The following is a 27,580-nucleotide window of genomic DNA, read 5'->3' on the forward strand; positions in this document are numbered from 1 at the left end:
TTACTGTGAACTGGGATCATAACTATTTTAGAGAAGCATCCACAATGTTTTTTCTTCAAGTGTCTAACAATTCCCAGAATGCATTTGCGTGATGAACTAAGTAAGACCAGTTTAAGGAAAGACCGTTGTTTTATGCAACGGTTTTAATTGAATGTCTATCGTTAGTATGACTTATAATTATACTAAGACAAAGTCTATGTTTATGCAACCGGCCCCTGGAAAATGTTATTCAATAAGACCATATCAATGTAATATTTCAATTGGACACGGGGGTCAAATGCAATTAAAATGGCAGCATTGTTCATCAAACTTACAATTATAATATAAGCTGCGATTATGCTTCTGAAATAAAATTATAATTGTAATCATACATGAAATTTAAAAAAATATAGAGACAAATTATATACATTGAAGATCATCAATAATCACAACTGTACATTGACATTTATTTGAGAGGAATGTGTGTGGACTGTTGGTCTTTTATCAAGTTATAATGCAGTCCAAACTTGGCATCTCCATAACTGTAAGTTGAATTACTAAATTACTCAATTCATATTGTAATTGAACCCCAATATGATTTTTAGTTTAAATCTGTAAACAATTACATTTTAATTCAATGCAACTTTCAACAAAATAAAAAGATTGGTATGTTTAGTGGATAATTGGATTTAAAAAACTATCCCTGATGTGAATGTAAAGATCCCTACAGCAGTGTTGTGATTCCACAGAGCTGCCATCCATTTTAGGCCTCAAGGCAGGCCTGCTTTTTCTTCACCTACATCATTAATGCACAGTATATATATATAGCTCAGTCCTTCCTCTAGCAAGCTCCTGGCAATTCTGTTTCCATGTGTGGGCTAACAGGAGAGTTTCTCTGTACTTTGTAGCATATAAGACCGGCTTTAAAATCCATTCTTCATTTTAGCACTGCTTGTTCTATGCAACTTCCATGGCCCTGCTAGTAATTTATTAACTGAAACGTATATGTAGCCTGACACAGATTCATCTGAAGGGCAAGTTCTCGTGACATTTTCCTAAGGATGACGCAATCTCCTACTGGGAAGTAGAACAAAAGCTGATCTCATGAAAACGAAACAATTGCAGCGTCGCAAAACGATCATCATATATAAAGCTGTTGGAATTCCATTACTGACAAACGAGACATACAGACATCGCTTGATGCTGAAAATTAGAAATGTGAAATGTGAAAAGGGAGAGAGAGAACCATTGTCCAATGATGAATATATCCCTGTCAAAAAAAAGTAAACACACCCCTTAAAAAGAGAAACTAACTGGACTGCGAACTTAAAAGCTTGTTCTAGTTTTCTATTCAGTCAGAATCATGACAAACCGTGATAAACAGATTTAAAATAGCTGCAGACACAATACAAATTTATAAGCACAGTTACAGCATTATAAATGTTGAATCTATTCTTAGACATAAAATGAATTGGTATCCGTCTCCTATTAATGTGAAACCTGAAAATATGACCAGTCATTCCTTACAAATGGAGAAAGTAATGCTTGGCAAACAGTTATCTCCTGTTGTTTCAGATTGATTTCTGGCTCCTGGTGGGAGCACCTCATTGATAGAAGCTACATACAGTAACTCTCAGACACAAGGAGAGCAAAAATATCCTGTGAGCCTCCTTCGTATCGCATAACCCCCATATTAGAATGCAACCTTTCCGAAACGGGAAACGTAATCTTACTTTAAAGACTGATTCTTCTCCTTATGCTTGTGTTCAACCACCAGCTTGGACGACTGCCCCACAGTGAAAGCAAATGTCCCTCGCACATGCTGGGGGTAGCGCAGTTTGTGGATGTGCTTCCTGAAAACCTCGGCCAAGTCGGAGGCCACCTCCTCATCAAAAGCGATCTTCATCAGCTGTCATACAGAGAGGAAACAAAGAAAAACAGCTTTTACTTTCACTGTGCAAGTGCTCTGTAAGCAGACACACAACTTTGCTCAGAAGAGGTGCCAAATATTCATAAAGCGTAGAATGCTTAATGGTCTTGCATTACGGTCTCAGATGTCAGATCCTGTGGGGCCACCATTGTGCTCAGCAACATATGCCGTTACTCTTGTGTTCACAGCTTGACTGCTCAGGGGTTGGTATCTGGACCACAGCCGAGCAGATCAGTTACTCAGGCAGGTATGGAGAAAAAGAGCAAAACAAAAAAGTACCCATCTTGGGAAAAGAGTCAAATGTTCTTATTGTTACCTGGAATGTGCAGGATCGCAACTGTAGCCCTTCTTGGATGAACTGGTCCATCTGCAAACTTATTGAAATCTTCTTCTCCTTTGTTAGGGATGCCACAGGGAACGAGCGAGTTACCACCTGCTCTGCAACTGCAGATACGGGAGAGGTCATGAGGTCAGAGGTCAAGGTGAAGGTTTGCCAAACAGGTTATGTTCTCTCGGTCTAAGGAGGATTCATTCCTTCACAACCTAGGCCTTCCCTAGATATCCAATGGCCTGTATGACATTACTTCTCCTCCTTACAGCTGCTTCTTTATCTTACCTAAAGGGTCACTGGGAGTCCCTTTAAAGATCAGTCTGTAGGTAGTAAGGAAGATGGCTCCCTCTGCTGGGAGTAAAGGTGGCCCCCCCAAGACCCCAGTGGCCTCCTCTCTGCCATCAGCAATCAGATACACCCTCAGCCCATCCATCATCAGCTCTTCTCCTGCCAGCAGTGCAGGCCTAAGCAGCTTCGGCTAGAAAACAAATCGCAATCTTTAATGCGTGATCCATCTCCTTTCCCAACTGTATGCTTTTCTTGGAAAACACATCAAAATGTCTTGCAGCAGCATGTCAATATAAGATAAGGAAAAACAAACAAAATAATCATGCAAAGCTTATTAATTAGAGAAAGCAAACAAATCACACTTGCAGTGCAGCTCAACTACACAACAATAACCAACTGAAGCAATTCCAAAAAAGTATTTTTTTGGATTGAAAGGCCCACTGCTGTAAGGTCAATTCAGCATTAATATTTGATTGATTCTCAGTTGTGAGTGAATAAGGATGCAATATGAATACAGGAACAGCTATCACTTCACTTCCTCAAAAACAACACTAAAACATGTTAATTTAAAGAAACTGAAGGCAACAAATTATCAAAATATTTCAAAAATTCAAGTCTGTCACAATTTGAATCTTGCTTTCAACTGAACGAATCACTCAAAAGGGATTGGCATTCTTTCCTTGTAGGAAGTTCAACAAAAGCCCCAAGGAAAACAGTTAATTCTATACTTAACGCGATGACATGCGCTCATTTATTGTTAGTGTATCTGTTGACTAGTGCTGAAGTCATGTAGCTCCTAAACTGGCACACTCAGTCTCATGTTGCTTTTTTATATACAAAACTAATACTTTTAAATAGGTTACAAATCTCTGGATTAGCAACTGTGCCTTTTTGTACCTTCCAGTTTGGGCTTTGAGTTGCTATAGAAATGCTGCATGTACCCTATCATATGATTCTCAGCCAGATTAAAATGAGTGCCTCCAATCAGACATACAAGAAACCATTATATAATTAACTAAACTAGAATTAAACAGTAAAGTTGGACTAGGAAACATATACACACACATATCCATATATAAATCTATATAGTGCAACTTTATGATTCTTCCATGGGCAGTCAGTCATGATTGAAATGAAAAAGATGTTGCCTGCAGCCTTGTACAGATTTGACCATAGTTTCTCCTATACTGTGATTGCTGAGCAAAGTGTCTTCTGCGAGGTTTGCGTTGGAGCTCCGATGCACCCGTGGAAGAAAACCTTTCCATCACTTCTGATAGCGCTTTTCCACCGACATGGTGCCGGTGCTGGTGCTGGAGCTGGTGCTCGGCCTGGGAACCAGCTAAACTTTTTGCGAACCGGCCTGCTTTTCAACCGGTATGGGAACCGAACACTTACGTCACTGGTTGTGGGTGTTCTCAAGCGCGGAGTAGAAGTCGAGAAACACACGGCAATAATAATCAACACCATGGCGGACTACGTCCTTAATTTGCAAGCTTTACTACTGTCATTGAAACCCTATTTAACCATCAAAATTAAACTAATTCAGCATCTACTCACAGCACAAATACATTGAAAAAACAAAACAAAACAAAAAAGACAAGCAGAAACGAAAATACAGCTATACGAATATGCAAAGATAACTCTTAGCCTTTTATCTGTTTATAATCTGACAAAATAATACGTGTTTTCCCCCTCATTCCTTCATTACGAGGATGTTAAGATGCTACATGGAATTAAAATGCTAGAATAATTTAACATTCATAATCACAATAATAAAATACAGCCTATATAAAACATATTCAATTGAACACTATTTGTCCTTCCCTTGTTCATAGGAAATTGTCCACAGGTGGATACACTGGGGTTTATGCATTATGGGATTTACACCGATTCGCTATTTCAGACACTTTTACTGTATCGAATAAAATACAAGACAGAGTTAACATGCATTCGTCACCGCGCACACAGTTCATTATGAATATACTTTGTATGAGTGGATACATTTTCATTCATTTTATGGCATATTTTTACTTTTATTCTTGTTTAAAAAACAATGACTATAGGCTAGCCTATTAATTATGAATGTGGCTTGTTTTGGGGGTATTTGCGGTGCAGTCGTGGGCAAATCAATAAACTGTTGGACGATCTCAGGTGATGTTAATGCCATCATGGTTTGATGGGAAATTATGCTTATTGATGAAGTCTGGGATGATGGTCCCAAATCATTGTTGCATTGTCTCTGTTGCCAGACACCGCAGCAATGCCCTTATGTTTTGAAAGTCGCCCTGGATAAGTTAGTCTGCTAAGAAATACATAAATAATAATAATAATAATAATAATAATAATAATAATAATAATAATAAATTGTCAGCACTCTGCTGGCGTGTGATCGCTCGCTTGCTGTGCAAAGTGCATTCCTGTCAACAGCACTCAAGACAAATTTCTGCCAGGGGTGGAAGGAACTGCCCAGTTAAGGACCAGTTAATGACCAGTTAATTAACACAAAATATTAAATTGCTGTCCAATCTATATCGTCGCATTAACTCTCCATCATCATAATATTGCTGTAACACGTCTTTCCTTTCACGGAAGGTGCGCTAAGTCATGTCTCATTGCTGCCATTTGCCAACTCCTAACTAGTTAGTTGACCTTGTGAGCCCATATTGTTACTAAAGTGTCTCTCTCTGACAGACCGCTGTTTGCTGCTGATTTCAATTTTTTTTTAATCAAAACTCTCCTCACTGCACGCATCTCTGCTGGCATTTTAAAAATGGCAGCTGAACTCCAGGAAAAAAAATTTTGTGGAGATGACTTTACCCCACCCCCTAGCCCGTGACGTCACGGGTTCCTTGGTTCCAGACCAGCAGGTTTTTGGTGCCCACAAAAGCGGCAACGTGTCGGCCGGGAACCAGTTTTTTTGGGTGGAAAAGTGCGGAACGGTTCCAGATTAGGCACCAGCTCCGAACCGGCACGGGCACCATGTCGGTGGAAAAGCGCTATGTGAGGTCGTGACATACCTTTGACCTGCACACGAATCACAAATTACAAACTCCGACCCAAACATGGTTGATTTTAAATGTCTGAGGCAACTTCCTACTACTTCTAAATAAAAACCTGATTAAGTACAAGTTTGTAATTTGCGATTCCTGGGTAGATCAAAGGTGTAATTCATTTGGTCTAGGCCACAGCCTGAACCAGGCTGTAATTAAGCATATTTTCAATAGTCTAAAGATAGAGGTTTGGTTAAAAGGTAAAAAAAAATCCCTAGGCTGCTCCTACAGAAATTTAAATATCTCTATTAAGAACTAACATTCCTTTACAAAGACAATGTAAAATGTTCAGTTTAGAACTGAAATATGGCCATCATTTGACATGTATTCATCTAACCACCAGCACTCTCCAACAGTAAGTACAAACTCTTCCAAACATCCAAAAGATTCACTTTACTGTTGTTGTGCAAGCATTTAATTACAAATAGTTTTTAAGTTTAGTGTGCTAGGCTAGTGGGATAACTCTGTGAGCATGCACAACTCAAAGTCTCACATGATGCTATCTGTGGGACGTACCTGAGATGGTACTTGTCTTTGAGGTGTTGGGGACCTTGCTTGTATTCTACATGTCTTTGTCCAGCACTATGTAAAAATACGAATTGGTTACCTTTTGAATGGGTGGAAGTCTCTTACTTTCCCTATGAACCGCGTCCAGCGTCTCAATATGCATCTGAACGATATCTGAAAGAGAGAGACACCCCAGGAATGAAAGACTGGACCTACACCGCACCAGAACACAAATCCCAAGAGAGGAGTGTTCCTCCAGCAGAGGGCGTACCTGGTATCATGGTGTGAAGTGCTTTCAAGTGTTCATTGGTCACACCGCTCTCATTACAAACTTTATCCACGAATCTGTTGATAAAGCGAACCACTGAGTTTGCCACGTCGGAGGTCTCTGCATCCTCAAAACCACTTTCGGTGTCATAGCTCTCTGCCATGCTTCCCGCAATGCTGCAGAGGAGAGAGAGAAGGTTACAGACTGGGCTTTTTACAAAAACAAAAACAAACCCATTTCATTTTGTGATGAGCAACCTGACTCATTGAGCACATTAAAATAAATTAAAAATTCAAAGTTAAAATTCCTGTCTTTCTAGATTTGATTATATAGGTTTGGTTATATATAAGTAACACCTTTTTCATGATCTTACATTAACACACAACTCTATTAAAGGCAAAAGTAAACAGGGTCAATGTTATTTTATTGTTAAATCCTAATGATGCCTTTCCCTTTAGAAGCAGGGACAACTCGGCTTCTCACCAATGTATTACTTCAAATATTAAAGGCAGTGCTTATCTAACTAAAATCTATTATTTTGTGGGTGGCAGGGGGCCCACCATGCAGGTACCCACGCTATCCCCCCGACTGACCTGTTGGTGACATAGCTGTTGCTGACGCTCTCCACGTCCCCCAGGCCGGAGCTGCGCAGGAGGCGGTTCTTGCTGGTGTCCAGGGGCAACAGCAGGTAGCTCATGCGGTTGGCATAGTGAATGGCCTGGCTGAACACAGTGCTCTCCTCTTTCTGAATGAGCTCCTGCTGCTTCTCTTTGCTCAGCGTTGGCCACAGCCGCCGCTGCTCCGAGGCGATCTCCAGGGCACACTTGTCTTCCTCCACAAGCTCCCCTTGATCCTGGTTTGATCAGAGAGGAAATTGGGCGAGCAGAGGAGAAGGGAAGAGAGTTATTTCACCAGTGGCTTGATTCCCAACTTTTGAACTATACTGAGCAGAGGTATGTAGCTTAGCCAAGAAAAAAGTCAAAAAAAAAAAATTTGCAGCACTTTCAAATGTCTGTTTACATCTCGATATTTAGTTTTTCCATTTCATCAAAAGGATATTTCATGAACTTTTATCAAAAAGCCTTTCTTGAAGAAAACAGCAGACGCTTCGTTATTGAAGGCAATACAAAAATATGTAAAATGATCCATTCAAATATTGTTATTTCCCCAAGCAATGGCAGGACTTCATGCAGTGATTTACTAAAATATCCAGCAACATTATGTAACTGATGGTGATGAAACCGCAAGACAGCTTAGGGGCTGCAAGTCCTAACCCATAGTTTTAAACCCCTAAAACAGACTTTTTCGGATCTGGATTTGGTTTTAGGTTATCTTACCGGACTGGGCAATTCATGCTCACTGACTTCAATGTAAAGTGCTCGGATGTGGTTCTGGACATCGCTGTAAAACATGGCCTCCCAGAACTGCATATTTGTCCAGACAGTGTGCTCCTGAACACAACTATAGGCAAACTGAGTGATCCCAGCTCCAAGTTTCTAGGAAAAAGGACAGATAAAGTCATATCACTTCACCACACAAAAATGAGAAGGCAGTCTCCTATAAATCTGTAAGTTGTCCTTCTTATCTATAACAAAGTAGCTTCACACCTCGAGACCCACCCTTTAAGATTTTGCAGATGTGAGTTAAATGTAGAAAACGTGTGGATGAGGAAAATTAAGTTTGGGCTATACCCCACTGACAGGAAGATTGTTTGCCTCCTAATCCATTTTATCAGAAACCCTTATATTTTTTACTTACTCTGCAGAAGGCTGTTACAAGGGGCAAAAGTGCCGCTGCGATTCCATATTCGTCCATGTGAGAGCAATCCTAGACAGAGAAGAGTTTAATTACTTTCAAGAGCATTTTCCTCGGGATAAAGTTACATCTGACAACCAGAAACCGAAACAGATTACAGTCCGTTTTGTCTGTCCTACACAGACAGATCAATGGAAATCTCTGATGAATGTTCCTAATAATTAGTGACACTTCTAAGAAAACAGGCTAAGACTTGAGAGAGAAATTAGATGCTTAGAAATTAGATTAGAAGTGGACTATTCAACAGGTCTCAAGTTTCTGAAGTGATCATTAGTCTGGATTAGACTTTATACAAGTAATGGGAGAATGCAGTGCTATCACGGTCATGCTTATCCCAATTTAGTTAAGGCTTTCTGAACATCTTAAATGTATTTTGTTCATTCGTAACATTGTTTGCCAGCATCACGAGGGATGGGTCACTGTTAAAGAACATATTCTGAAAAACAAAACACGAAACATTCACAGGTGTTACTAAAGCAGTTTAAACACTGCGCCTGTTTTTATTGCTCACGCCCTGAAACGTTTCCGTTATAAAATACGAGTTCTCTCTGTGCCAAGGATTCGTGCAATGGTGTGCCACATACGGCTGCTAAAGGATTGCCTTTATCCAAACCTGTGATGCAATGGAAAAGTATAGACAGATCGTGCACGGCGGGCAGGATTTCAGGTGGCAGTGAACATATCTAGGTATTTTTGCACTTTTTATTGCTGTTATGTTTTGTAAGATGCCCTGGATAAGGGCATCTGCCAAGAAATAAACAATAATAATAATAATAATAATAATAGGTGCAAATTAAGTCAAGCACAGCAGATTTGAGTGTATACCTCTACTGCAATGGAACTCATACACTGATACGTTTAAAATCTTGAATTACTTTTTTATTTTTAAAAGGAGAATGTCTTAACCACCTCTAGAAAGATGGTGATGTAAAATGCTAAATTAGTTTCAGAGCTGCCTAGAAAATGGTCCCCCTGCACTGTTTCAAATGCCACAAACCCTGCTGTGATACATTTTCTACAAGAGGGTAGTACAAGAAAAAACAACAACTTTATTGCTTTTTTTAAATAAATTTGGAATAAATCCTGCCACGTAACTTTAGAATTAAACACCCATCGCAAGCCTAAGTAGGGGAAATGTTCTGGGGAATTATAACAATTTAAATTCCAACCAACTTAGCTTTGTTTCTAATGCTTTTTTTGGCAGGATTATTGCCAAGGTTAGTTTCATCCATGTTTAAAGCTCCTCTTGTATACTTATGAGGTGTTGCATAAGTAGTGCACTCTACTTAAGAACGAAGAGAGAAAAACTAAGATGAAAAGTGTTATGGTCCGAAGATGGCAGTAGTTGTACATTAAGAAGGTGCACAAGGGTACACAGACATTGTGGTGTAATGGTCACTGTGTCACAGTGTTAGCATTTCATGCTAGAATGTGTATTGTCCCATCCCCAGCTACCTGGAGAGTGCAGTTCATCATGCGGACCACATAGTCAAACTGCTGGTCGTCCAGCACGGCCCGGTTTTGTTGGACATGCAGGTTGAGCTCCTGGGTCAGACACTGCCGGGCTGCTCGGCCCTTCAGTGCTCTCAAAACTGCAGGTAACAACTGGGGGGTGGGGGGGACAATTTAAGAAATTAAAACCAGAATATGAAACAATACAATCAGAAAGGTCATCACTGCTTTAGGTGTTTTTTCAATATTTTTTCCTTTATCATTTAGATTTAATAATTTTCTAATTTTATTTTCAATTTTCAGTGGCTTCCAGATCAAAAATAGTGCTTTATAGTTACAGGAACTGTACAGTATATGGGTAAGAATACAATGAGTCAAGTCACGACCTTTGCAACTAACCAGATCCACCCTCATAGTTGTTTTTCTTTTGTAGAGCTCTTTAAAAACGATTGCGAGTCAATGACACCAGCTGCTTAGTTTGGCAGAAATGCTCGATAATAAAAACATTTCCACAAATCCTGGTCATGATTAGACTTTGTTCTCCAGAGCTTAGAATGACTTACATAAATGACTTATTGGCTTAAAAACAGTTACAATAGTGGTATCTGCACCCACCTTCTTAGCTTCTAACATCTTGTTTTCGAAGATGTAGGTGATGCAGTTCCTGACCACTTCCAATCTCCGGGCGCTGTTCGCGAGGACATTTCCGTTCCTGTCCACAATGGCGCCTGGGTGAGCAATTGAACAGTGTTTTACTTCAGCAACCACAATGACAATAACCAACCACATCCAGTGAACACACTGTGGGTCCTGACCTAGCATGATGAAGGGATAAACTAGAACAGAATGGAGCTGGCACTAAATGCATTAATAAATGTGACCCAACTGAAGAAAGAGATATCATGCAACCACTTGGACAATTCCTGCACAGATGTACCTACCAAGGGGAGGCCCTGATGGCACCATGCAATTCTTTTCCACCTTGACTGCAGGGGGTGCGCTTCTCAGTTTGGCAGCAGCATGGTCAATGAAGAGCTGCACGGTGACTTCATCCAGGTGAGGGAATATCATCTGATGGAGCTGCAGGTGGGAGCCCTCTGATGGCCTCTGAACCTTGTGCATGGCTACAGCTGGATATGGGTTCTCCTGACATCGCGAAGGAACCAAAAAATAAAGGATTTCAGAAAATCACCCCTATGTATTGATTTTTTTCCACTGGTCAAAGCCACCATCTGAAAGTTTCCAGTAAAGCACAGAATAATCAAAGACAAAATACTGCAAGCAACAATTAAAATGTATCAGAAAATAAATAATGAAATAGGCAAGGCTGTTTCTTTAGGAGTTTTTGCTTTCAATGGGTGAGACCATGAGTTAGTGCAGCTCCTCTGAACCCTTCGCAGTCAACTTATCAGGTGTCAGCTGGCTTTAGCCTAATCAGTTTAGCTTCTTGAAACTAGAATATCTCCAACCTTCAAATTAACTAAATTAGTCATATATGGAATGAACTAATCTAATCAGCTGCAAGATCTTCAAAAGATGAATGCTGGATGTGGAAGCTAAATGTCAACAAATACTTATGCATACATCCTGAGCCTGTACATATAGTCAGAACCTACACAGGATGTATGAATAATGTCAATAGTGATATTTGACCAAGTTCTTCACGGGGCTGTAAAGGGTTAAAATGATTTACATGTCATGGATGTGCTTGATCTCCTATTGAGTGTGAATCAGTCTGGAAGACCAGCAGCGAGGATGGGAACATGTTAACAATGTAAAATGACAATCTAATCCGGTCTAATCCACATTATCACCTATAATCGCATCACATTATCAGCACTGAGAGATGTTTAGATTAAATCATATTTTTTACAAACAAAGAGGATCACCACATGCATCAACATGGAGCTGACATATGAAAATAAGCCAGGACCTGATGCTGGAGAAACCAAATAATTGATCTCTGAACATACAAGAATGTTTTTTTAGATACTGCACAGTGAGATTTTAATACTGAATATATAGGCGTCTATAATAAATAAGATCAATACTGTGAATCCTGCTGACACCAAAGACTTGAACTGGAGTGTTGTCTGTCAGAGATCCTTATCCTGAATCAATACAAAACGCTGTCTCCAGGCCCAATTCTGGGGACCATTTTATTGACTACAATATCAACATGTGACTACACTTGCTTGTGATTTGGCATGAGCTGGTGGAAATCAGCTTTTATTGGAGAACACAAATCAATAAAAAGAAAAGCAAACAAATAAATGAAGTGAGAGAACACGCATATCCATCTCGGTCCAAAGTTTTTGCTCTCATACTTGGAGGTTAAGACTAATCTGCATACTATCAGATAGACTCTAATTTCATATAAACATCTGTCACGTTTACAGAGAAGAGGCCTTGCTCTTAACTTATTTCTGCATTAAGACTAACCGTCTGATCACAGCTTCTTTTGCTCTATTTGGATATTTCGGGATGTCGGAGCAGTTCTATGCCCCGTTCGCCAATTAAGTTCCAGTACAATGCAACGTGACAGGCAGAAAAACAGGTTTGCTGGTAAGCCTGGGAAAGTAGGGCAGGCAGTGAGAAGTACATACATTTTTGAAGAGATGCTCTGCCAACTCTTTGACGTGATTCATCATTTTGTGTGGGTTTCCCTCTTCCAGTCGGATTCGCTCCACTTCATTAGCTATCAGCTGAGGGGGAAAGCAAACGGCAGTCGGTACATGTGAGAGCATACATGGAGAGTGGCAACTGTTACATCGCTTTTCTTTCAACAATAATGCTCTGAATACAACCAACACATAAACCAGAATATCTATTCTCACCTACTTTTATTTATTTGTATCAATATCTCACACAGGAAATAGCAAATACTAATACAAAGTAACCAGTTACCTTACAATTAAGGGCATTAAAGGTTAAAACCATTGCAGATGCTAATTTTACACTGTTCCCAATAGACTCATGGCTTGGTAAAAAGAGTGAATATTTTATATGTGGTTACATGTTCAGTTTAGCAGTGGAAGCAATTCATTCATTTTCTCCCACTCTGTTTAGAACTAACATTCAGATATGAAAGCAATTAAAAGAAATGTTTATTACATCATCAAAGAGATCAATGGCTCTGTAAGGAGGTCCTCTTTCCGATACGAATCCTGCAAATGCCATCCCATCCAGGACCTTCATGAGAAAGTCGTCCTCCGTCAATGACCTCTGACCCAGGAATGCAGCCTGCAGAACAAGATGCTTCAGATATTGGTGGCAAAAACAAACGGACCCTAGAACAATACAGTACCCCTTTGGCCCCCACAATACAAACGAAACACACCTGTGTGAGCCTCACAAGGTCAGCACCCATGTGTTTTATTACAGGCAGACTGGAAGATGGGATTGTCCCAATTATAGCTTTCCTCAGAGTAACTAAGGTGCAGAAACTATTCATGAATGCACACATTATCCATGAGACTGCAAAGTACTCACATGTTTTCTAGCTCCACATGCAAGAACACACTGTTTGATCTTGAACGTCACACAGGTACTATAAGGCTGCCAGCAGCTTATCTCAGAACGCTAGTACATGCTGAGGTTTAGTCATTTAGTCACCAGTTAATCAAAATTTGTATTAATTAACACTCCGTAGCTTTGCTTTAAAACACACATTGCATAGAAGCACTTTTTTTTTTTTTTTTTTTTTAATTGATTGGCTGCTCTCTCAAATGGCTCAAGTACTGCCGCTAATTGCAGGCCGCTCCTCCTACCTTGTGAAATCGGATGACAGGTTCAGGGTGGATACGAATAATATGCAGACACCAGCGATAACCCTGAAACAGCTGAGCAAACAACCACAAGAATACAGCGCGGATTTCCTTGTCCTGTGTGAGAGAGCAAAAAAGGAAGAGTTGAATACAAACCAATACAAGCCACTTCATCTTTAATACTAGTCAAAAAAAAATTTAAGAACATACATACATGTTAAACCAGATGTTCTGAATCTTTAGAGACTGGTATTTTTTTATAATATGACTCAGGTGATCAATAAAGCCTGTAAATGCTGGAACCATAATGAGATACCTGGATTTTAGGCGAGGAGGGTTGTGTTGATCCTTGTGGGAATGCATGGTCTGCAATCTCTAATTCTGGATCCAGAACCTGCAATTAAAAGTAACTTTCTTAAACATTTCATAAAGGCAGGAAGGAGGGGAAAAATGTATGTATTGTTAATGAATGTAACATGATGGATGAAGTACAAAAACTCTCAATAACAAATCAGTAGGATTCTAATAGTTCTTCATGACACTTTGGTTAATTTGGTTTGGTTAGTTCCTTTTTACGTTCCAAAAGGATTTTTTTTCTTGCACCCCATGAAAGTGATACAGCAAAATAAACAAATGATTTTAAAACCAAACTGTATTTTTTCCTTAAGAGGTTGTTGGGAGGGGAAAAACACAATGACAACTCACAAAGACAAGGATGTAACGCATATTTTCCTTTTTGTTTTTATTGTGAATATTTATTTTCTGTCCAAATGAGGTTGTGTCAGACTCTTCTCTTGAGATCCACTCAAATTGCAGTACGCCTACTCAACATCAATTATATAGTCTGTTATAAAGTACTTAAAAGTAACAGTATCCAATATAAAATGATCTAGTACTTCCCATTGCAAGGATGTGGAAAAGTACTGTGGTTTAAAGTGTATGGGAAAGGTTAATTGTTTTTTGCTTTCACTAACAGTTTCAAATACATTAAATAAACATGGAGTCTTGACACTATGTAACTATCATAAAGACTTATTACATTCTTTTCTAATGATCTGTTTTTTAAAGATCAAAGATAAACCTTGAGCAAGCTACAGACACTCCAAAACAACAACACCACTCTCCTCACAGAGTCAACAGTACTGTGCTCTTAGAAACCAGCATGTGAGTAATACAATATTGATGACTTCTTAAACTTTCCCAGGAATGATCTCGACATAGTATATTGGCAAATTGAGGTCATCTTTATTGATTGACTATGGTCTGCCCAGGAAATGGTCCAGAGAAACTGAGGCAGTATTACTTGGGCTGCCCTGGTTCACAACCCTCAGTAATTGGGGCATCACAATGTACAGAAAGACAGAGCACTGACAGCCATCTATAACACCTCCTTCAATGGCCAAAATAAGTTTTCTGCAAGACAATTAGCTGATTGGACAGAGTTGCAGGATGTGTGTAAAATATGGACTACCACTAAGAAGTGAACACAGTGGCTGTCCAAAGTTCACACATCCTTCACTCAGTTCAGTCAACCCTTTATAAACGTTAACCATAACCTCTCAATCCTCCACAGTGTACTTGCACAATTGTGAAAATAACTGCCAAGCTGTGTAAGATATAAACTTGAGAGAGGAGACTCATTCTGATGTTTTACATTCCCTTGTGTGCATATTATAAACATGCAAAAATTAAACAATCCTGACAGATGTCAACTTTCTAATACCCACATTTCCCCTTCTGATGAAGATTAAACTATTATTTATACAAAGAATGGGAAAATTTGTCATTTAGAAATAACACTGACCAGACAGACTTATAGGAATAAATCATTACTATCATGTTTTTATTACACAAACACAAATCAATCAAAGAAATGTTCTTGCGCAATCCATTTGACGACATTGCTGAGGAATGATTAGAGAGCTGGTAAAATTCCAACAGAAGCAGTAAAAATGCAATACCGGTCATTTACCCGCAGTCTTTATGCAAGAGAGCAATGGGTAAACTATGCATCAACAATCATTGCAATACAGATTGGACCTTGATTTTAAATCTCATCTGTGTGAAGAGGCACATAAACTGAGAACCTCCTGGTAACATGCTTGTGTTGTAACGTTTACTAACTGACTAATTATGCCTTATCTTCAAAATGAAAATGTCTACTAATAGGTCTAACTGTGCTGTATAGAGATAAAGAACAGTGGGCCTAGAACTGATCCCTGCAGACATGTACTAATAATGTCTCCCTCCGTTTATTCTTCTCAACTTATAGTACCTTCTGCTTTCTCTTCACTTGTCCTATCCTACATGAATAGGAATCTTTAATCCCCTCAGGTTTCAGTCTGAGACTTTCACAAGGAGTGCCACCTTGAATGGTTGACTGTTACACTGCGTCAATCAAGTCTACTTTAGTTACAAGAAAACCAGAGAGAACTGGCCCTGTTACGAATAATACAGCAAATACGGAGGACTGACAAAGCCTTTGTCACTTAATACTAAAAAACAATATTTGTTCAATCTACAACTGAAACTGAACTTTTGTATAAAAGAAGAATGTGTCTGAAGCTGAAGCCTCTTACCATGGATAGCGCAGTCTGTGTCTGATGCAGGAGAGGGTCGGGCAGCAGCGAGATGTGGACACACTCTGGGATTGTCACGGTCCCTCCGTCCAGGTCTGCGATTATGACATCCAGCTTTGGGGGAGACAAATCGGAGAGATCAAGGAAAAGAACAGGGTTCCAGGTGTAGATCACATGTGCAAAAGGCTGCCAAGTCTTCCTGGTTTCATCCTATCACAAATAACAGTCTCTTAAAAAGAAAAATGGATAGTGCTGACAAAATTAATTCTCAACAGCATGGGTCTAGATCACCTTATGTAGAAGCTTGCCACTTTAAGTACATAACACAGTGTTTGTTGTACTGGACAATGAAAGAACATTGTGTAACTGCATGCTATATCAGAGGAATTTAAAAGCGATGTTAGCCCAGATAAGACCAATTGACTATAAGAATATTTAAACGAATAAGTAATCAAGAATATATCCTTCATTTTTTGTACAGGGTCACATGACACAATATATGTTTAATCTATAAAATCAAATTAAACAAAAAAAGTACTATCATCCTTACTTATAAAGTACTTTATCCTACAACAATAATCAAGACTATTTATTTATTGCCACTGAGAGAGAAACATTCTAAAAATTCATACACAGATTTTAAATTTCCGGTTGCCGGTATTTCACAACAGCAGTTATGTAACAAATGGGACAGGACCCTTTAGACCATCTTGTTCCATAGGGTTTTAATAGCTCGCTCTGTTAAATTAACCATCAAGGAAATTTCTTTACAGATCCTGGAGGATTAACATCACGTTAATCTTGGGAGTTTAAGCCATACAATAACAACAGGAGCGGCCTGGATAATGGTATTTGGCTTTGGTCACCACATTGGAAGAAAAGCACTGCAGCACTGGTAGTGGTCCAGAGAAGGGCAATCGCAATGATCCCGGGATTGAAAGCTATGTCTTGTCTACAGAAACTAAAATAACTGTATAATTTTAGGCTGGTACTAAGAAAGTTTTAATTAAGTAGGGGTGGGTGAAGTGGCCCAAAAAACGAATTCTAGATTCGGAAAAGGATGCAACACATTTGAATGCATCTTGATATATGCTGCATTGCTGCTTACAGTACATCCGGAAAGTATTCACAGCTCTTCACTTTTTCCACATTTTGTGATGTTACAGCCTTATTCCAAAATGGATTAAATTCATTATTTTCCTCAAAATTCTACAAACAATACCCCATAATGACAACATGAAAGAAGTTTGTTGGAAATCTTTGCAAATGTATTAAAAATAAAATGGTATGGGGATGGTAGTTTGCTCTATATCTGTTGCTCTGAATAATAAAAAAACAAAAAGATAAAGATGCTCCTTACTTAGTGACCAGCTCACATCTATAAGAATAAGATGCCTTCTTTAAAGAGTCATTGCATTTTGGCACTGAAACATGTGGAAACATCTTGGGGAGGCCTTCGTCCAGCAGTGGATCGATAAAGGCAGATGATAAAGATACAGACGTGCTCAAATTTGTTGGTACCCCTCCACAAAAAACGAAGAATGCACAATTTCCTCTTAAATAACTTGAAACTGACAAAAGTAATTGGCTTCCATCATTGTTTATTCCATATTTAATACAAATCAGACTTTGCTTTTGTTTCAACATAATATTGTAAATTATAAAACAAATGAAAATGGCATGGACAAAAATGATGGGACCCTCAACCTAATATTTTGTTGCACAAACTTTAGAGGCAATCACTGGCCCACTCTTCCTGAGCAAAGAGCTCCAGCTGTCTCAGGTTTGATGGGTGTCTTCTCCAGACTGCAAGTTTCAGCTCTTCCCATAGATGTTCGATAGGATTCAGATCAGGACTCATAGAAGGCCACTTCAGAACAGCCCAATGTTTTGTTCTTATCCATTCTTGGGTGCTTTTAGCTGTGTGTTTTGGGTCATTATCCTGTTGGAGGGCCCATAACCTGCGACTGAGACAGAGCTTTCTGACACTGGGCAGTACATTTCGCTCCAGAATGCCTTGATACTTTTGAGATGTCATTGTGCCCTGCACAGATTCAAGGCACCCTGTGCCAGGCACAGCAAAGCAGCCCCAAAACATAACCGAGCCTCTTCCATGTTTCACTGTAGGTATGGTGTTCTTTTCTTTGAAAGCTTCATTTTTTCTTCTGCGAACATAGAGCTGATGTGACTTCAGTTTTGACTAATCTGTCCAAAGGACATTCTCCCAGAAGGATTGTGTTTGTCAATATGCATTTTAGCAAATTCCAGTCTGGCTTTTTTATGTTTTTCTTTCAAAAGTGGAGTCCTCCTGGGTCTTCTTCCATGGAGGTCACTTTTGCTCAAAAAGCGACGGATGGTGTGATCAAAAACTGACGTACCTTCACCTTGGAGTTCAGCTTGCATCTCTTTGGCAGTTATCCTTGGTTCTTTCTCTGCCATTCGCACTATCCTTCTGTTCAATCTGGGGTCGATTCTCCTCTTGCGGCCACGCACAGGAACTTGGAACTTCTTAATAATATTTGCAGCTGTTGTCACAGGAACATCAAGCTGCTTGGAGATGGTCTTATAGCCTTTGCCTTTACCATGCTTGTCTATTATTTTCTTTCTGATCTCCTCAGACAACTCTCTCCTTTGCTTTCTCTGGTCCATGTTCAGGGAGGTGCACACAATGATACCAAATGGCACAGTGACAATTTTCTCCATTTAAATAGGCTGAATGACTGGTTACAAGATTGGAGACATGTGTGATACTAATTAAAGAAACTAATTAGTTTGGAATATCACTATAATCCAATTAATATTTTCTAAGGGGTACCAACAAATGTGTCCAGGCCATTTTAGAATATATTTGTAGAATGAGCAATAATTCACAGCTTCTTTGCTTTATTCTATGACATACCAAAGGCATGCAAGTATACATGATGCAATAGCTTTTAATTTCATCTCTTTTCAGGAGAATGAAGCATTATTTCAATGAACTGTAAGGGTACCAACAAATTTGAGCACGTCTGTATATATAGAGAGTAACTGTTAAAATTGAAAAAGATAAAATAAGTGAATACTGACCAGTTCCTGTGTTTCTGAACGGAAGAAGGAATTGACTCCAATGATGAATGGTGTAGGTGTGCTGAGGACCTCTAACAGTTTACCTGGCAGGATTGGAACATATGTGAAACTGCAAAAAAAAAAAAAAAAGTAAATCTGAGTTCTCAGTGATTGTACAGCAAACAACAATGGCATTCAAACATAAACGTATATTAGATCCATCCATCTATCTACAGTGAGGGAAAAAAGTATTTGATCCCCTGCTGATTTTGTATGTTTGCCCACTGACAAAGAAATGATCAGTCTATAATTTTAATGGTAGGTGTATTTTAACAGTGAGAGACAGAATAACAACAAACAAAATCCAGACAAACGCATTTCAAAAAAGTTATAAATTGATTTTCAAAAATGTTAATAGATTATATTTATCAATTAACAAAATGCAAAGTGTGACCACCCTTTGCCTTCAAAACAGCATCAATTGTTCTAGGTACACTTGCACACAGTTTTTGAAGGAACTCAGCAGGTAGGTTGGCCCAAACATCTTGGAGAACTAACCACAGTTCTTCTGTGGATTTAGGCAGCCTCAGTTGCTTCTCTCCATGTAATCCCAGACAGACTTGATGATTTTGAGATCAGGGCTCTGTGGAGGTCATACCATCACTTCCAGGACTCCTTGTTCCTTTTTACGCTGAAGATAGGTCTTAATGACTGTCGCTGTATGTTTGGGGTTGTTGTCATGTTGCAGAATAAATCTGGGGCCAATCAGATGCCTCCCTGATGGTATTGCATGATGGAAAAGTATCTGCCTGTACTTCTCAGCATTGAGGAGACCATTAATTCTGACCAAATCCCCAACTCCATTTGTAGAAATGCAGCCACAAACTTGCAAAGAACCTCCTCCATGCTTCACTATTGCCTGCAGACACTCATTCGTGTACCGCTCTCCAGCCCTTCGGCAAACAAACTGCCTTCTGCTACAGCCAAATATTTCACATTTTGACTCATCAGTCCAGAGCACCTGCTGCCATTTCCACCCCAGTTCCTGTGTTTTCATGCATAGTTGAGTCGCTTGGCCTTGTTGCCATGTCGGAGGTATGGCTTTTTGGCTGCAAGTCTTCCATGAAGGCCACTTCTGACCAGACTTCTCCGGACAGTAGATGGGTGTACCAGGGTCCCACTGTTTTCTGCCAATTCTGAGTTGATGGCACTGCTGGACATCTTCCGATTGCAAAGGGAAGTAAGCATGATGTGTTTAATCTGCTGCAGTAAGTTTCCTTGGCTGACCACTGCGCCTACAGTCTTCAACGTTGCCCGTTTCTTTGTGCTTCTTCAAAAGAGCTTGGACAGCACATCTGGAAACCCCTTTCTGCCTTGAAATTACTGCCTGGGAGAGACCTTGCTGATGCAGTATAACTACCCTGTGTCTTGTTGCTGTGCTCAGTCTTGCCATGGTGTATGACTTTTGATAGTAAACGGTCTTCAGCAACCTCACCTTGTTAGCTGTTCCTCACCCAGTTTTATTCCTACTACACAGCTGTTTCTGTTTCAGTTAATGATTGTGTTTCAACCTACATATTGAATTGATGATCATTAGCACCCGTTTGGTATAATTGTTTAATCATACATCTGACTATATGCCTACAAAGTGTACCTAGAAGAATTGATGATGTTTTGAACGCAAAGGCTGGTCACACCAAATATGGATTTGATTTAGATTGTTCTTCTGTTCACTCACTTTGCATTTCGTTAATTGAAAAATATAATCTATTAACGTGTCTATTTTTGAAAGCATTCTTACTTTACAGCAGTAAGCATTCTTACTTTTTTCACACTTGTCTAAAACGTTTGCACAGTACTGTATATACTTATATATCAACTCTGCTTACTTCAGTTTGATGAGTAATACTTAATTCCATAGTTACCAAGGTTATTTAAGTTTTAAAGTTTACCTCAGTGTGAGGTGTTACTGTGGATGTTAACTCTGTACTGCATATTTCTTTGTCAGTGTTGGTGGTTCTACATTGAGGTTATGCACATTTATTAACTTCCATGCTATCTGCATAGGATGACTACCTTGTTTATAATGTTTAGAGATCACACTTTAAAAGTGAGTACATGTTTGTTTGGTCGAAACCCATTTCAATACAAAAAAAAAAATGAAAAAAAAGATAAATCAAATTCACTATGAATTTGTATTACATGAAAAAGTTGCCTTCATCAGGATATTATGTATCACAGGCATAATATGTTAAAACAACTTATCTCATTAGCTGACATGAAAACATTATTACATTATACTAAATCAATTACCAGTCATATACTCCTGTTCATAAACACAATTTCATAATACTCCTAAATGTGCTCCTATAATGAGAATCTTTTGGGAATAAGTAATCTGAACTTGTTTTGTTTAAATGATTAATTAGATTGTACTCTAAGTGATCCCCTCTTCACTTCACATACTTTTTGTAAGAAGTTGATTGTACTTGCTCATTCACACTGCAATTATGAAATTGATAATTTCTTTTTTTACCAGGAATGCATAATTGGTAATTGCCACAATACTGACCATTTCATAATACGGGGTAACTTAATACAATATTTTTAGCCTTTTATTTTTAGTTTAGCTGGGAATGTAAATATATCTTGTGTCCTTCCTGTATCAGAATTATGAAATTGCTTTGTAACTCAGTTGGATCCGGTTATTTGTTCATTTTGAGAAACAAACAATAATATTTATGATAGCTGAACAAATGACTGTGGCTCCCGACTGGACAATGCTGTCAGTAGGGCTCCGCAGTGGTGGATACATGTGCAACTGAAGAGCATGCCAGCTTACCTGTATTTGAGGGGAAACATGATTGCCAGAAGTGCTCGACAGGCATCAGTGAGTCTGTGGTAACTACTGGATAGGAAGAGGATCTTGTGTTCAGTTAGAGCAGCACAGAACAGGTACAGGACATTGATGATGCCTGAAAGAGGGAAAAAACACTTAAAAGTCTTCTGAAGGGTTGTATCCAAAGGCCTGCAGCATTTTTTAACAGACAATAATAATTCCCAGTTAAGGTTGTTTCAATGAAAGCATTGTGGGTAATTTTGTAATCGAAAAATAACAGTTTGTTATTTAGCGGTTTGTTTATTTGATAAATAATGTTCATGATTGCCCAAGGTGGTTCATGGATGCACGCTTCTACTGTGAAAATTGATACTTTTCACCTTGTGCTCTGGAAAGTCAATGAACAGTGAGACATGAGCTGAAGACAAATTAGAGAGGCTTGTGAAGTATTTTTGTATTTGTTGAAAGAAAAGATTAGACAATGGTTATGCTGCAAGACATGTGATGTGAATGGAAAACAACCTGAATTCAAATAATAGATTTAAGGAACCACTCTTCCATGGTGGATAAAAAACCCATGTAAAACACACTATTGACACTTGAGAACCTACAGTAATTGAACATAAAGAAACTACTGCTTGAATGCAATATTAACAGAACAAAAAAAAAGGTGGAAAAATTGAACACTTACCTAACTGTCGAAAGAGTTGTGCAACACTACAGCCACTCACTGGCAAGGAATCAGTGATGGGAGTCTGGATCACCTGTCGGTCTCCGGCCCCTAATGTTATTGTTCGCTAAAAAAAAATATACATGGTTTTAAATCAAATACAAAGAGTTATCATCACAGCTTTATAAGATTCAGTGAGCTGCTGCATGACTTAACGAAACTAAGAAAGAATAACACCCTTTCAACACAATATTCCTATGCCGTCCCACATTATCTTCTTTTAGTTATAAAAGAGAGGAGAACAAGTTTCAATTCAACTAATCGTCCATTAAAATCTTGTGTTACCTTAGTATTTAAATCTGTTGCCTATTACTAAAGCCGCCCACATTTCTCATTAATGGCACTGGATGAACTCTGTTCCAACTGTAGTTTGCACTTGGAGGAGGGAACAGTGCTTTGATGCACCTTCACGCTATTACACCAAAAATGAAGGTATTCAACCCCAATGTTCCTTTTTAATAGGAAAAAAATTGAAAGCATTTCAGGTTAAAGGCCTTTGCACACTGGGTCCGATGATGCATCCGATTTTTACTTGCGTGTAAAGAGAAAAAAAAAAAAAAAAATGAGTGTGTGCATCCTTATTTCACCTTTGTCATACGATGGTGATGCGTCGATTTTGGAATCGAAAGGAGTTCAATTTAATCTTACGTGCATTACAAATGACATTGACCAATGAAAAATGATGGGAAGACACATGGATTGATGTACTTCATTTATGTCCTCTGGAAAAGCTTATAATCTACGTGTCTAACCACAAAAGAGTATACAACAAAGCAAATATAGACAAACACGATATATGACAAGATATCACAGAGGAGCTGAGCATGAATGGTACCTATTGTAGCTAGAATTCTCCTAGAAAGTTGTTAAGCACAGATAAACAACACAAAAGTGACCTACATTATTTACAAAGATGTTGAACAATGCATTCTGCTTTCATGTCTGAGGTGTAGTGGGCGCGATAAGTTTTTTTTAAAGAAACAGTGGCGTAGCTTGCGAGACACACACCGGCGCAGGAAGGGGAAAGGTTGTGTACCGGGAGCAGTTTTAATGGATACAATGGTCACTGTCCTTGACGTAATGGATCCAGTGTGCAACGGCCTTAAGTTACAGAACACATGTTTTATTTATTGGATTTATTTTTTTAAAGAAGCACTTTATTATGCCACCAAAACATTGAGTGTATGAAATTGAATTTGACAAAGTAGCATCAGATACAATCATTTCCTAACAAATTACAGAAACTCATTTAAAGACACACAAAGACCTAAAAGCTCAAGAATGTATTTTAAGCAGTTTTGATCAGGTACGTTAAAAAAGCACACATGAAACTAGTTTCATTATGATGCATCTAGATGAATGTTCACAAGCAGCAAAGCATGCAATAGCATCATCAACAACAACAGCCAATATATCTGCTCTAATCTACACAAGCAGAACAGACGGATTTCAGGCCATTTTTAAAAGCAGTCTGCTGGGAAACAGAAAGATCCTTGAGCAAATGCTAATACAGAAAGTGAATTAAACATTAACCTGGGGTAAGGGAAATAAAAAGGTGCAGTTTGAGACACAGAGAGAACAGAAACTTATTTTAGCCTGCTTGAAACGAAGCAGGAACAATTGTCAACTTGATATACTTGGCATTTGTCAGCTTTGAAGGTTATGTTTTGAGTAACAGATGGGGTTAGTCATCTACTCGAGTGAGAAGGAGAGAGCAGATAATTTAACTGACGTCATCCATGACATTTAAGTTAAGAACTCATAAGGTAGATAAAAGGTAGGCATACCAAACTTTCCTCCTTCTCATCCTGGTCAGGCTAGGTTAGCAACAGACAGAGACACCACAGGAAATTAGACAGGTTAGAGACAGACAACGTGACTGATGGAAAACAAAAACAAAACAGCAACAACAACAAAGAAATTGAACAAAATCAGGTTTACACTTATACAAAGGGAGAGGACAGACTGTAGTTTTAGCTTCCAGGATTCAACACTGTACATGTATCATGAGACCGTTTTGAAATGACAGACTGAGCGGAGAATAGAAATAGTGTTCTTTCCCTGCCCTCCCTACATTTCTGAAATCTTGGAATTGTGTTGGCTGAAATATCAAAAGCTTTCAAGCATACCAGAAAATACCACCAAGTCCCGTGTCTTAACTATGGTTGTGTAATGCTGGATGGGTAAAACGAAGCTTGCTTCAATATAAATGATCACATCTTGTCTTTTTCATTGCTCGAACAAATAAGAAACATCTGACAAAGCTAATCTTGCTACTTCATTTCGAGTCTCTGTGTACAGTATCTGATGGTCGCATCTATATTTAACCTTGCTCTAGTGTCTACCAGCACCTTTTATATATTGTTCAAACGAACATGATGTACATCAAATCAGTAACCCACTATCGCCAAATCCTGTGCTTATTTGTGTTTGAGATTAGCCTATGGCACAATCATGTTTTAAAGGGACATTCTGTATAAGTCTCTCTCTCCAAGAAGGTATGGCACTCATTCATTAACTCATTCACGTTATAAGAGTCCTATGTATTGTGTTTTAATTTTTTTATAGAGAATACAATTAAAATGTTGCAGCTGTGCCATGGATAGAAAAATACAAACAAAATCTAGTTATTGTTCTAACCTGTTCTTAGGGGAAGATTCATGAGAAACCATTTGTGAGAATGTGCTATGACGTTCCTTGGTAAAATGTAGGGACAGATCTGTGAACAGCTGCTTCATAAGGAATGGGGTAAATGGAAATGTACCAGGATTTAAAGTGTAAGTGTACCAGCAGGCTAATGACATCAGTAGTACCCAACCTTAGAGAGCTCTGTATTCTGAAATGATTGCGAGTTTCTGGTATAAATCTTTTAAATGTTTAGAGAAAGGACATATATAATCACTGATGACCTCCTAGATGTTTAAATATACATTGATGCATGCTGGATTCAATATATAGGTTTTTAAATTTGAAATAATTTGCTCGGTTTCATTTTTCTTTGTATTACCAAGAGTAGTGTAATTCAGGTCAAAGTTGAAAATAAATATACAACATCCTTGTTTTATATCAGATTCACAGCAGGGTGTCTTGATTTAAAAGAGATTATGTAGTGCTGAATCTCTCTGTCTGGGGCGGAGATTGTATAAAGGCAGAAACAGATTTTAGGGAGGTGTTTCAAGCAGGCGTGACCAATCTTAATCTGGACGAAAAACTCGCAAAAATCCTTGCCAAGAGTTTGACACTCAGTGATTATTAATGACACGTGGAGTCAAAATACTGGCAAGGCATTTTTCACTACGTAATCAATTAACTTGTAACCACAAATAAAATTAAAATCACCTGTTTTTAATAATCTAACAAATGTACCACAGTTTTGTGCAATACATAGAAAAAAATAGGATTCAAGCAGCTTGGAAATCTGCTTGCTAGGGTTGGGATCAGTTTAAAAGATTACAGGACACAAGCTTTTACAACCTCCAATTAATTATGACTATAAATAGAATCTGAAAGTTTATCTTTGCAGTTTTTACAGTGCAATAGCTTTATCTTTTCTGCCGGGTGCAGACACACGTATTTTTACTGTATCTTAGACAGTAACATTTCCTATGACAGGAGACAGATGATATACTAAATACTGATGTAATCAAACTGGAGTCAATTTTCTATAAGGATATTGTGAAGACTTGCAAATTATTTTAAGGATGTCAATGATAAAACAAGGCAATTTTGGATCTACAATGCTTTATGACTAGCTTGCCATCTGTTTGAATATGCATCGCACACCCTGCTTCCCTTTGCACTAGAACCATATGTTCAATCCTCAGTATCCACGAGAGCTCAAACTCCAGCTGTGAGTTATTTTCAGGCTTTTATTAGCAACTGTGTGTGAATACCAAACAGGCCAGACTGTTATCCATTTATGGAGCGGCATATAGTCGATTTTATGGCGAATACCAAAATAGATCAAGATTCATTAACCAGGTAAAAAGGTAAGAAACTGCATTGTCATGTTTATATACATTCCTTGTCTATTTAGATGTTTTTTAAAACATGATTGGCTACCATTTCCTTAATCGAAAATGAGTGTACAGTGTACAGATATCACTATTTTGAATATGACATGCCTCTCTTTGTATATAAATCCCCCCACTTTAGTGCAAACGTGATATCTGTGCACTGCCATTAATTATACAGACTCCAAACTGGTATCAAGCATACGGACATTTGCTGATCAGAGTTTGTTTCTAGGTAAATGAAAAACAAATCACATTGTTTGAGTGGGAGTAGCTGCTAAAAGATAGTTACCTGAAAGCAGCCCAGAAGCCAGTCACAGGCAAGATTCTGAGGAACCAAGTTAAAACTACATACAGGGGAGTCACATATCTGAAACACACGATCAGATATGCATATACAAATAAACTGAAAGCTCGTCATCGCCATTATGTTAGAACAAACAGTTCTGCCTCAAGCTAAAACACTGACTGAAAGCCACTGCCAAGAGGTGCAACACAGCATAGCTATAAGAATCTTCGAGCTGCAGAGAAACAGAGCGGGCATTATAAAGGACGTGGGCCAAGACCTTATGACTTTTAAGGTCATAAGAACTGAATTATAACATTATCAATCATATGCTTTTTATAAAGGATCATTTGTTTTCTCTATGCAAACCTTATGAAAAGGTAAATAAAAAAATATTGACTCACGATTCCTTCAGTTAAAAAACAAAACAACAGAAAAATGTGTGCATAAAGCCTGTGCATAAATAAATTACTGCTGGGTAGTTTTTCAACCAATATTTTTAAATAGTAACATAGTACTATCAAGCACTACTACATTGAATCTTATTTCCCAAAATACTGTGAACTCCAGAATCACTGCAAAATAATACTATCGTTGTATATGAAAATTCAACTAACAATGCTGCTGTAATTGTAATGTTAACTGCAAATATACAGCAGGTTGGTTTCTAAAAGCAATTAATTAATTGCTAGTTGTAATTG

The 27,580-nt window shown here is 38.5% G+C and overlaps 1 protein-coding gene across 10 annotated transcripts in view; it reads right to left on the reverse strand.

Moving 5' to 3' along the window:
• sbf1 (SET binding factor 1) overlaps positions 1-27,580 on the reverse strand; it is a 75,800-nt gene that overhangs the window by 16,966 nt on the left and 31,254 nt on the right. For 7 of the 10 annotated variants that reach the window (XM_066723904.1, XM_066723912.1, XM_066723908.1 and 4 more), the window contains 20 exons: positions 24,368-24,397; positions 22,542-22,647; positions 21,854-21,986; positions 19,033-19,141; positions 15,967-16,080; positions 13,704-13,781; positions 13,391-13,504; positions 12,735-12,863; positions 12,227-12,325; positions 10,562-10,766; positions 10,236-10,348; positions 9,624-9,773; positions 8,112-8,180; positions 7,691-7,849; positions 6,947-7,206; positions 6,357-6,529; positions 6,186-6,259; positions 2,526-2,718; positions 2,226-2,353; positions 1,713-1,888 (listed from right to left, as the gene is read on the reverse strand). In XM_066723904.1, the coding sequence (XP_066580001.1) occupies positions 1,713-1,888; positions 2,226-2,353; positions 2,526-2,718; positions 6,186-6,259; positions 6,357-6,529; positions 6,947-7,206; positions 7,691-7,849; positions 8,112-8,180; positions 9,624-9,773; positions 10,236-10,348; positions 10,562-10,766; positions 12,227-12,325; positions 12,735-12,863; positions 13,391-13,504; positions 13,704-13,781; positions 15,967-16,080; positions 19,033-19,141; positions 21,854-21,986; positions 22,542-22,647; positions 24,368-24,397 (2,612 nt within the window). The remainder of the gene's footprint in view (positions 1-1,712; positions 1,889-2,225; positions 2,354-2,525; positions 2,719-6,185; positions 6,260-6,356; positions 6,530-6,946; positions 7,207-7,690; positions 7,850-8,111; positions 8,181-9,623; positions 9,774-10,235; positions 10,349-10,561; positions 10,767-12,226; positions 12,326-12,734; positions 12,864-13,390; positions 13,505-13,703; positions 13,782-15,966; positions 16,081-19,032; positions 19,142-21,853; positions 21,987-22,541; positions 22,648-24,367; positions 24,398-27,580) is intronic. The other 3 variants (XM_066723905.1, XM_066723913.1, XM_066723910.1) reach the window with 1 other exon arrangement.

Source organism: Amia ocellicauda, chromosome 15, assembly GCF_036373705.1.
Source record: "Amia ocellicauda isolate fAmiCal2 chromosome 15, fAmiCal2.hap1, whole genome shotgun sequence".
Classification (NCBI taxonomy): domain Eukaryota; kingdom Metazoa; phylum Chordata; class Actinopteri; order Amiiformes; family Amiidae; genus Amia; species Amia ocellicauda.